The 12,444-nt window shown below is 47.8% G+C and overlaps 1 protein-coding gene across 3 annotated transcripts in view; it reads right to left on the reverse strand.

Moving 5' to 3' along the window:
* Positions 1-10,262: 10,262 nt before the first annotated feature.
* tkfc (triokinase/FMN cyclase) overlaps positions 10,263-12,444 on the reverse strand; it is a 148,602-nt gene continuing 146,420 nt past the window's right edge. For all 3 annotated transcript variants that reach the window (XM_072518937.1, XM_072518936.1, XM_072518938.1), the window contains exon 17: positions 10,263-11,559. In XM_072518937.1, coding sequence (XP_072375038.1) covers positions 11,386-11,559 — 174 coding nt within the window. In that variant the 3' untranslated portion in view covers positions 10,263-11,385. The remainder of the gene's footprint in view (positions 11,560-12,444) is intronic.

Genomic DNA, 12,444 nt, shown 5'->3' on the forward strand with positions numbered 1-12,444 from the left:
GTTACGGGGATGGGGTAGAGGCGTGGGCTTAAGAAGGGTGCTCATTCCAAGAGACAGTGCAGACTCAATGGGCCGAATGGCCTCCTTCTGCACTGTAAATTCTGAGAGGGAGAAAGGAAAAGAAAGAAATACTGTTGGTGTAAGATGAAGTAGAGGAGAGGTTGCTTATCATAGAATTTACAGTGCAGAAGGAGGCCATTTGGCCCATCGAGTCTGCACCGTCTCTTGGAAAGAGCACCCTACCCAAGGTCAACACTGCCACCCTATACCCATAACCCAGTAACCCCACCCAACACTAAGGGCAATTTTGGACACTAAGGGCAATTTATCATGGCCAATCCACCTAATCTGCACATCTTTGGACTGTGGGAGGAAACCGGAGCACCCGGAGGAAACCCACGCACACACGGGGAGGATGTGCAGACTCCGCACAGACAGTGACCCAAGCCGGAATTGAACCTGGGACCCTGGAGCTGTGAAGCAATTGTGCTATCCACAATGCTACCGTACTGCCCACAAATTATGCACAGCATTAACACTGCCAAAGACCGCGGACGGGATTCTCCATTGCCCAACGCCGATATCGTAATCGGTGATCGAGCGGATTGGGGGCCGCGTCTGTTTTTGGATGCTTCCCCCCCCCCCCCCCCCCCCCCCCCCCAAATGGCATCATCGAGGAGTACGCTGTATGCCATTGGGACGGCTTCAGGACGTTACCTGAAAGCCCTGCCCCGATGCTCTGCCCCCGATGAGCCAAGTTCCTGATGGTGGGGGACACATTTGCTCTCAGTTTTCGGGAACCTGGCGTGGCGGCTACAGGCTGTGTGCAGCGCTGCCACAGTCGTGCTGCTGGGGGGGGGGGGGGGGTCTTCGGCGAGGGCTGGGGAGACAGGTGGGGGGCCGGGCGGGCCTGGGGTGTCCTGAGGGGCACTATCGGGCAGGTTGGGTCCATGTTGTACGGCGCGACCGCTGCACGTCATCGCCGTGCGCATGCGCGGCCCAGGACCCGGCAATTCTCCAGGCGTTTATATGGGAAGGCAGTGCGTTTTACATGCTGCGGCTGCTAGCCCCCCACCAGTCGGAGCATTGGTTCGGGGACGGCACCAATTTTTTTGTCGTAAAACTAGATACTTCTTCCGGACATAGCCTCAAAATCAGAGAATCTAGTCCCAAGTGTCTAATATTGCTGATAGATTTGGTAGTGGATTAAATGACTGCATTGTTATCCACATTCATAAACACAGGTGTAGCAAGCATCTGCTATAGATGCCCATAATCTCAGGTGTAGTAAGAACCTCCAAGAGATGTCCATAATCTCAGGTGCACTATGGAGCAGGTATAGGTGCTCATAATCTCAGGGGTAGTAATTACCTGCCATAAGTATGTGTTCCATTTTACATGACATCCACATTTTATTGCTATTTATTCTCAGGCAACAATACCCTGTTCACAATTAAAGTTGATACTCCGTTACGAGCAGAAATGTCCAAAGTATAAAGTTTGTACCAAAAGAATGTTTTAAAAATGTAATCCCCTTTCTTCGCGTTTAACTGTGTACATTTTCAGCAGTTATTGGATTGGATTGGATTTGTTTATTGTCACGTGTACTGAGGTACAGTGAAAAGTATTTTTCTGCGAGCAGCTCAACAGATTATTAAGTACATGATAATCATAGAATTTACAGTGCAGGAGGCCATTCGGCCCATCGCGTCTGCACCGGCTCTTGGAAAGAGCACCCTACCCAAGGTCCACACCTCCACCCTATCCCCATAACCCAGTAACCCCACCCAACACTAAGTGCAATTTTGGACACTATGGGCAATTTAGCATGGCCAATCCACCTAACCCGCACATCTTTGGACTGTGGAAGGAAACCGGAGCACCCGGAGGAAACCCACGCACACACGGGGAGGATGTGCAGACTCCGCACAGACAGTGACCCAAGCCGGAATCGAACCTGGGACCTTGGAGCTGTGAAGCATTTGTGCTATCCACAATGCTACCGTGCTGCCCTAAAGAAGAAAAGGGAATAAAAGAAAATACATAATAAGGCAACACAACATATACAATGTAACTACATAAGCACTGGCATCGGATGAAGCATACAGGGTGTAGTGTTAATGAAGTCAGTCCATAAGAGGGTTATTTAGGAGTCTGGTGACAGTGGGGAAGAAGCTGTTTTTGAGTCTGTTCGTGCGTGTTCTCAGACTTCTGTATCTCCTGCCCAATGGAAGAAGTTGGAAGAGTGAGTAAGCCGGGTGGGAGGGTTCTTTGATTATACTGCCCGCTTTCCCCAGGCAGCAGGAGGTGTAGATGGAGTCAATGGATGGGAGGCAGGTTTGTGTGATGGACTGGGCGGTGTTCACGACTCTCTGAAGTTTCTTGCGGTCCTGGGCCGAGCAGTTGCCATACCAGGCTGCGATGCAGCCTGATAGGATGCTGTCTATGGTGCATCTGTAAAAGTTGGTAAGAGTCAATGTGGACATGCTGAATTTCCTTAGTTTCCTGAGGAAGTATAGGCGCTGTTGTGCTTTCTTGGTGGTAGCGTCGACGTGGGTGGAACAGGACTGATTTTTGGAGATGTGCACTCCTAGGAATTTGAAACTGCTAACCATCTCCACCTCGGCCCCGTTGATGCTGACAGGGGTGTGTACAGTACTTTGCTTCCTGAAGTCAATTACCAGCTCTTTAGTTTTGCTGGCATTCAGGGAGAGATTGTTGTCACTATACCACTCCACTAGGTTCCCTATTCGGACTCATCGTTATTCGAGATCCGGTCCACTATGGTCGTATCGTCAGCAAACTTGTAGATGGAATTGGAACCAAGTTTTGCCACGCAGTCGTGTGTGTACAGGGAGTAGAGTAGGGGGCTAAGTACGCAGCCTTGCAGGGCGCCGGTGTTGAGGACTATTGTGGAGGAGGTGTTGTTGTTCATTCTTACTGATTGTGGCCTGTTGGTCAGAAAATCGAGGATCCAGTTGCAGAGTGGGGAGCCAAGTCTTAGGTTTTGGAGCTTTGATATGAGCTTGGCTGGAATTATGGTGTTGAAGGCGGAGCTGTAGTCAATAAATAAAAGTCTAATGTAGGAGTCCTTGTTTTCAAGATGCTCTAGGGATGAGTGTAGGGCCAGGGAAATGGTGTCTGATGTGGACCGGTTGCAGCGGTATGCGAATTGCAGTGGATCAAGGCGTTCTGGGAGTCTGGAGGTGATGCGCTTCATGATCAACCTCTCGAAGCACTTCATTACGACTGAAGTCAGGGCCACTGGTCGGTAGTCATTGAGGCACGTTGCCTGGTTCTTCTTTGGTACCGGTATGATGGTGGTCTTCTTGATGCAGGTGGGGACCTCGGAGTGGAGTAGGAACAGGTTAAAGATGTTCGTGAATACCTCTGCCAGCTGGTCCGCGCAGGCTCTGAGTGCACGACCAGGGATCCCGTCTGGGCCCGTCGCCTTCCGAGGGTTCACTTTCAGGAAGGTCAATCTGACTTCGGAAGCTGTGATGGTGGGTATGGGTGAATTATGGGCTGCTGGGTTTGAGTTTGTAATGAAACTGTATAAGCAGCAAAGCAAATCACAGGACCCAACAGCAAAATCCCATCCCCCATCAGCTGCTATTGCCAGATCACATTATGCAAATGGATTGGGCATTACTTTAAAGCTTTGACTTCTTCGTAATCAACCCCAAGGATAGATAGAAAAATATTTCCACAACGTTAAGTTCATCCTCTATGCCTAGTTCAGCTGTTCGCATTTTTTAGCGATTGAATGCATGGCTATTACTCTAATGGCAAGTCCCAGCGGGAGTAAGAGCTACTATAACCAGCTGTATGGAATGACAACATAGCAGAAACTCAAGGAAGAAGTCCTTCTGTTGCACACTCCAGGGAAGGAAAGTGCTGCAAACACATTGCCTTATATGAGAAAGGCTCAATGCTGAAACACCTGTTCCTAGCACTAATTACTTATTCTGGGATACATGTAGTAACCTGATACTAGTCTCTGTATACCAAACCCCTTCATCCTACCTCCCCATCACACGATGCTTGTTAATAAACACAAGATATAAAAACTTGATCGCATTAAAAATAAATATAGTGCACACAAGTTCACGATGTGCCTTTTCCCATTGAGAAACTTTGATTTAGGATCTCAGCCCCAAATTTCTTAAACTTGATACCAGGAAAGTTGCAAAATTTGGATGCGCAAGGTAGAGGCACGGGATGGAATTGGGCAAGAAATCATTCTACTGGGTTCTGTCTCTGAGTGCCAGTTCTGGGATTTTCAGCCACAAGTGGATTTTGCATATTTTAATGGAATATAAATGATGGGATGATGCCACATAATGTATTTCCTGTCATTTGTGCAGAGATTGGCCATTGGGAGAGCTTTAAAACTTACATAGGATTTGTTGAATACTCTGAATCACAAACAAATCGTAAGCATTTCTTTTCTTTTTTATTTTCTGCTGGTAGCTCAGGGCAAGCAAGGAAACTATGCTACTCTTTCAGTGGCATCGCTCAGCTGAGGAAGGGGTCACTGTCCCTGGATCTGGGAATTAAAGCAGCTTCATGATTGCTTGCCGACAAAAAGTCCCACTACACGGTATCTGAAACAGCAGAATGGGAAGAAATTCAAGGCTCAAAACTGCAGAAAACCACCAATCTTATGGAGCATGAAAGATGACGAGTTAAATCAAGAAGCAGTGCTAATATGAAAACAACACTGGGTGTCAAAGAATCATAAATTATCAAAGAAAAAAACACAAAATAGCAATTCATGTTACAAGTCAATTATTGAATTACTAAGTGAATAGATGAGAAATAAAGAACAGCTTCAGAGGCACCCTTGTCTGGCTTGTACAGGTGCCATCTCCCCCAGAGCCAATCCGTGTCCCATGATTCCAAAGCTCTCCCTCTTGCACCTTCTTTCTAGCCACATATTCATCTGCCTGATCCGCCCATTCCTGGACTCACTTGCGTGTGAGACCAGCAGTAATCTGGATACTACTACTTTTGATGTCCTACTTGCTAATTTTCTACCGAGCTCTCTAAATTCTGTCTGCAAGACCATATCCTCTTGCCGACCTAAGTTTTTGATACAAATGTAGACCATGCCCTCTCGTTGCTCACCCTCTCCCAGAAGAATGTCATGCAGCAGCGAAGCAACATAGCATCCTAGAATCGTGTCTACAGGTGGCGCCAAGGCCTCACGGCGCCAAGGACCCGGGTTCGATCCCAGTCCCCGGTCATTGTCCATGTGGAGTTTGCACATTCTCCGTGTCTGCGTGAGTTTCACCCCCACAACCCACAGATGCGCAGGGAGATGAATTGACCATGCTAAATTACCCTTAATTGAAAAAATTGGGCACTCTAAATGTATAAAAAAAAGTTGTGTTTACAAGCACAAACGCCTGTCGGATAACGAATCCTCTATCACTAATCCTCGTCATTCTTCTTCTACTCCTCCTGCACAGCCATTCACGGTGCCACAAACTTGGCATTAATTGGACTCCTGGGGAACCAACTCCCTCACCAGTATTCAAAATGGAAAACTGGTTAGTGAACAAGACGCCAGGGGCTCCTGTCTGGTCCTCTTGGACTGCCTGGCGGTTACCCTTTCTGCCTCTATGCTCATAATATGCGGTGTGACCACCTCTCTTGAACACGCCATTGATGTAACACTCAACCTCACGAATATACCACAGTGACTCCAACCTTCCAAACTCTGGAGCTTGCGTTCCTGTAGCTGGCAGCACATCCTGAATATATGCTCATCTAGATCATCAGTGGTGTCCTTGACTTCCCACATACAGGATTTGCACATGGGCTGCTTCATTATCCTAACAACAATGAATGGTGCTGAACATTGTGCATTCATCAGCATACATTCCAGTTTGAACCTTATGATTGAAGGAAGGTCATTGATGAAGCAGCTGAAGATGGTTGGGCCTGTGACACTACCCTGAGGAACTCCTGAAGTAATGTCCTGGAACTAAAAAGATTGACCTCCAATAACCACAACCATCTTTCATTGCGCAAGATATCACTCCAACCAGCGGTGAGTTTTCCTCCTGAATCCCATTGACTCCAGTTTTTCTGGGGCTCCTTATAATAATAATAATCTTTACTGTCACAAGTAGGCTTACTTAACACTGCAATGAAGTTACTATGAAAAGCTCCTAGTTGCCACTTGTGGAGACCAGCTGCCTTGCTCTTTCAAAAATGCCTCTTTTTGGGAAGTTGGATGCATTCGAGCTGACTTGAGGACTGGTATGTGGAGAGAATGTGTTACTTTTTCCAGGCCAATGAGATAACGGAGGACGGAAGGAAACGGGTTATACTGCTGTCGGCGTGTGGACCCTCAGCCTTCGCCATTATACGTAGCCTAACTTATCCTGATACTCCGGACACGATACCTTTCCAAGAATTAACGAAATTGGTGGACGAGCACTATGACCCAAAACCACCCCTCATTTTGCGTAGGTACAGATTCTACACAACGAAGCGGGATGACACAGAGTCAGTCACATTTCTTGACCCGCCTGAGAAGGCTGGCGGAAAAATGTGAGCTCGGCCCGACGCTAAATGAAATGCTTCGGGACCGGTCAGTGTGTGGCATAAATTACCTCCAAATACAGAAGCGCCTGTTGGCGGAAATGCAGCTAGACTGCAGGTGGGCGTTACAGCTCGTACTGTCCCTAGAAAAGGCAGCAAGTGGGGCGCAGGAACTACAGGGCACGCCAATGGAGGTAGATGCCTGGGAGAGGGACTACCACAATGGGTCCAGCTACCAGATAGCCGCCCTCAGGAAAAGCCTGAGGAACAGAGGGCCAAAAGAAAACCCCAGAACTGCCTCCAAGTCTGCTAGGACTAACTGGAGACAGAGGGAACTACCGGCTGAGGCTCCCCCAACAGAGAAGGACCGTTTCTGGCACCAGACAGAATGGGGTAACAGCGACAGAAACCTTAGAAGGAGGTGGCAAAAGAGGAATAGCAGGTGGGGATGCAGGGAAGTACACAACCTAGATGCCCATCCACCTCCGAAGAGGAACAGTTATATAATATTGCGACAAAGAAAGCAGAACCTATTAAGATTACCCCACGGGTGAACGGTCGGCCGACAATAATGGAAATAGACACGGGTGCGGATGTATCAGTAATGGGAGACTCCAGCCACTAACCCTAACAAAAACATCGACGAAACTTAAAACCTACACGAGGGAACCCCTGGAAGTTCTAGGCATGATAATAGTCAGCAGCAGAGACATTTCCAGGTGGGGGCATCGGTTTGGGTCAAGAATTATGAGAATTGACCAACGTGGGTCAAAGGCACGGTAGAGTCCCAAACAGGGCCCATATCATATGAAGTTTCAATAGGAGGTAAGGTGCTGAAGAACCAGCTAGACCAAATAAGGGCAGCGGAACCACACCTGGAGGCAGTCGAAGCAGGACCGCCTCAAGCTGGGATAGCTCAGACGGGAAAGATACCCCAGCCCCGAGCAATCTCTCCAGACCCCGTCATCCAGTCGTCCGAGTCGGAGATGGACATATTCGACGAGGCCGCCGCGACACCTCTCCCCGAGGAGGAGGAAGTACAACTTCCGAGGAGGTCGTCAAGGAAAAGACGGGCACCTATAAGGTACACCCCACCCACGTCGGAGAACAACCCGGTGGACGACACCGAGGTGACAGACCCGGACAGGAGGAGCAGGAAGAAGCTCAGAGGAATGCCAGCTGGCAGGAATTCCTTGGACCGTGTGGGGGAGGGGTGTAATGATCTCCAATTGGCATTATTGGTTGGCCAATTGGAGTATGAGCTCCCTCAATGATAGCTCATTGAGGGGGCCCGTATAAGCATCTGTGTAGGCTTTGTGAGGGAGTCTTTAAGTTGACTGGAATGCTAGCAGCACTGTTTGGAGCTGCTCTTGTATATAAGTTATTGCAAATAAATACTGGTGTGACGGAACCCCTGCCTCGTGGATTATTACAGATGTCAAATACATTTTTAAACTAAACTAGCCATATTAGTCTTATTAGCTTTAATTGTGAGACAATTAAAGTAGTAGTTAATCAACAGATGTATCTGAAGGGCTAGTAATATAACCTGTAACACACAGTCGGTAATGTTTTGGGCGGGATTCACCCCCCCCCCCCCCCCCCCCAACCCAGCATGTTTACTGGCGGCGGAGGCATCTGTTGGCCGGCGGCGGGATCTTACGGTAATGCTGATGCCGATGGCTTGCCTGTCCCACCGCCGGGGAAACTCGCTACAAGGGGGTCGCCGGTCCCACTGGATGGAAGTGTTGGAAAATTCTGCATTTTATGATTTAAAATTACACATGTAAATTCTATGATAATTAACACTTGATTTTAAATACATCAATCACAAATCCTGAACATTATAAAATGGTGCCTCTCCAGTCAGTCTGGAGAGGTGAGGTAAGGTGAGCTAAACTCAAAACTCCATCCTGGCGAGTTACGTTACGATGGGGAATGAATGTGGTATTGAGTAGGCCATTGTATTAAACCATTAGGAGATGCTAACAGGTGTCAGGAGCCAATTATAAATTGGCAAAGTTAACTAATTTATTGTTTGACAATTAGACTAATTCGAGACCAGCAAATGGGATCGGAGGGGATCGAGACAAGCAAATGGGATCGAGGGGATAATAATCATAGAATCCCTACAATGCAGAAGGAGGCCATTCGACCCATCAAGTCTGCATCAACTCTCTGAGTGCCATACCTAGGCCCAATGCCACACCCTATTCCTATAACCCTAACTAACCTTTGGACACTAAGGGGCAATTTAGCATGGCCAATCCACCTAACGTGCAAATTTTTGGATTGTGGGAGGAAACCGGAGCGCCGGAGAAAATCCATGCAGACACAGACAATGTAGTGCAGGCTCCACACAGACAGTCACCCGAGGTCAGAATGAACTCGGATCCCTGGCGCTGTGAGCAGTGCTAACCATTGTGCCACCTTGCTGCCCCATTAGATTTAGATTTATTGTCACGTGTACCAAGGTACAGGGGAAAAGTATTGTTCCGCATACTGTCCAGGCAGATCGCTCTATACGTGAAATCATAAAACATAGGATAATAATAATCTTTATTATTGTCACAAGTAGGCTTATATTAACACTGCAATGAAGTTACTATGAAAAGCCCCTAATTGCCACTATGCAGCGCCTGTTCGGGTACACTGAGGAAGAATTCAGAATGTCCAGTTCACCTAACAAGCACGTCATTTGGGACTTGTGGGAGAAACCGGATTACCCGGAGGAAACCCACGGAGACACGTGGAAAACGTGCAGACTCTGCACAGACAGTGACCCAAGCCGGGAATCAAACCTGGGACCCTAGCGCTGTGAAGCAACGGTGCTAACCACTATGCTACCGTGCCGCTCATGATAAATACACGAGGATACATAAAAAAAAAAAATTCTTTCCAATTAAGGGGCAATTTAGTGTGGCCAATCCATCTATCCTGCGTGTCTTTGGGTTGTGGGGGTGAGACCCTTGCAGATGCGGGGAGAATGCGCAAACTCCACGTGGACAATGGGGACGGGATTAAATCCAGTCCTCTCTGCTAACCACTGTGCTGCAGTGGGTGAAGTATACAGTATGTGCCACAATTGTAGGGAAGATGCGCAGCAAGATCAGTTTAGTCCATAAGATCTGTTCAGACCCGAATAGGGTCATTCAGGAGTCTGGTAACAGTGGGGAAGAAGCTATTTTTGAATCATTTGGTGCATATTCTCAAATTTTTGTATTGATAATAATGAAGGTTTCGAGTAGCTGTTTTGTTAAGTTGTTATCCATGTATTGATAATAATGAAGGTTTCGAGTAGCTGTTTTGTTAAGTTGTTATCCATGTATTGATAATAATGAAGGTTTCGAGTAGCTGTTTTGTTAAGTTGTTATCCATGTTTTGGGTTATCGTTTCATGTCTTCAGCCTGATCCAACTGGGGAAAGTTGTGAGAAATCTGTTTAATTGTTAAAGTTAAATATTTTTCTCTTACTGTTAATTGATACTTTAGAAAGATATATTTTTTTTTAATGTGTTAAGTTGCTACCTTTTAATGATTAATAAATCTTTTGAAATTTATCTTGCCAATGGTTAAATCTCTTAGAACCTGATGATTTAATTCACAATTGGGGACTTAGGGACTTATTGCAAACAACCTGTACCCCATAAATCAACTTGGATAGCGTGGATGAGAACTGCTGAGAACCAATAAAATTATTCAACTATGATCATTTAGATTTTTATTGAATATGATTTTTACATTGCTGATCAGGAACTCACAGTTGATCATTAATTACAAAAGCTCTGCAGTCCTTTGTTCTGATAGGTGTATCGATATTTGCTGTGACCTCCATCTCCTGATCTTCCCTTAGTTTGGCCTCCCACCCTTCAGCATCAGCCTTCATATAATCACTTGGCTTCAGTCTATTTGGGCATACATGTCTGACACGGAGTGACAGATGAATGGAGGTTACTTGATGTTGATCACCAAGTCTCCAAATGCGAAGAACGAGCAAATGGATTTCACATTTTCCAAATTACATTACAAACAAATCTCTTGGGGTTGGTTATCAACTTTCAGGTCAAGAGGAGTGTACTGGTTGATATTGAATGAGTATGGGTAATGGTGGGTGTTGGACGCTCATTCGGGATCAGTGACTGATTTAGTTTGCATGTTAGGTAATGATGGGTACAAGATATATAGTGGATGTGTTATATATAGGATGCACAGTAGAAATCAATGAGTGGTGCACAGTGGTTGTCAGTCAGCATAAATGCACAAAGAGCCCTGATCAGTCACACACACAATCAGTGAATGCAGGGGCAGTGAGGATGAGTGGGTGTAATGAGAACAGTGAGTGCTGAAAGGTAATGCAGCGCACAATGAACCTCCAGGGTGTAAATAGCAACCAAGGGACGGTGAATATATGGTACATGTTGGATATCAAAGTGTTGGATGTACAGTTGGCATCAGAACAAGCATGGTAAACTATAGGTAATAGTGTGGAAAGGATAAGGATGAATAAGTATGTGTGTATTGACACCATCAGTGACTGTAGTGTGATAGTGCACAGTCCATACCATCTATATCAGTGACCATAAAGTGCACAAGGCAGCCGTCTACTTGAGTGGGATGCAATATTAGTACTGCATTGGTGAATTACTGGAAAATGAACTCTTGAGTGAACCCATCGGCATAATGTTATACTTCCAATCAGACTACTTCAAGTTTTTTTTCAAACACCTGCAATACAATTACTGCCAATAATAAGGGGTTACTGGAGCTAAGGAACTCAGGCAAAAACATACACAGACAACAAAAACTAGACTTTCCTGCCTCGAGCAGGTCCTTATTCCTGCCCTTCTGGAGGAGGCTGTTCAAGAGCTGACAAGATGGCCTTCAAAATGGCAGCACATGCCACGGCTCCTGGGTCAGGTCGGCTGAGCTGAACTGAGGAGATGTAACTTGCCCGTCCTGCCTTTGCTATCATATTCTTGGTGGCTTCTGCTCCTGCTTCAGCTTTCTGGAAACAAGACAGAAGATAAAATGACAACAGTCCTCAATCCACAAAGCAGTCACAATCCACGGTGCCCATACTGTTTCTGAGATCAGCGTAACATTTGCCTGCATCATAACACATCCGGCAAATGCTGGATCCCTTGCATCGTGTACTATGTTCATTTTTGATCCCAGCACCTACGTCCAAATTATTAACCTTGAGGTAGACATATGTACACCAGAGATCATGGGCAGGGTTCTCCGACCCCCCCCCCCCCCCCCCCCCCCCCCCCGGCCGGGTCAGAGAATCGCCGGGGGCGTGTGTGAATCCTGCCCACGCCGGTTGCCGAATTCTCCGGCACCTGATATTCGGCGGGAGTGGGAATCGCGCCGCGCCGGTTGGCGGGCTCCCCCCCCCCCGGCGATTCTCCGGCCCGCGATAGGCCGAAGTCCCGCTGGTGAGAAACCACCTCTGACCGGCGGGACAAGGTGGCGCGGGCGGGCTCCGGCGTCCTGGGGGGCGCGGGGCGATCTGGCCCCGGGGGTGCCCCCACGGTGGCCTGGCCCGTGATCGGGGCCCACCGATCCGCAGGCGGGCCTGTGCCGTGGGGGCACTCTTTTCCTTCCGCCTTCGCCATGGTCTCCACTATGGCGGAGGCGGAAGAGACCCCCTCCACTGCGCATGCACGGGGATGCCGTGAGCACCCGCTGACGCTCCCGCGCATGCACGGCAAAGTCATTTCCGCGCCAGCTGGCGGGGCACCAAAGGCCTTTCCCGCCAGCTGGCGGGGCGGAAATCAGTCCGGTGCGGGCCTAGCCCCTCACGGTGAGGGCTCGGCCCCTCAAGATGCGGAGAATTCCGCACCTTTGGGGCGGCGCGATGCCGGACTGACTCACGCCATTTCTGGCG

This window comes from Scyliorhinus torazame, chromosome 10 (assembly GCF_047496885.1).
Source record: "Scyliorhinus torazame isolate Kashiwa2021f chromosome 10, sScyTor2.1, whole genome shotgun sequence".
Classification (NCBI taxonomy): Eukaryota; Metazoa; Chordata; class Chondrichthyes; order Carcharhiniformes; family Scyliorhinidae; genus Scyliorhinus; species Scyliorhinus torazame.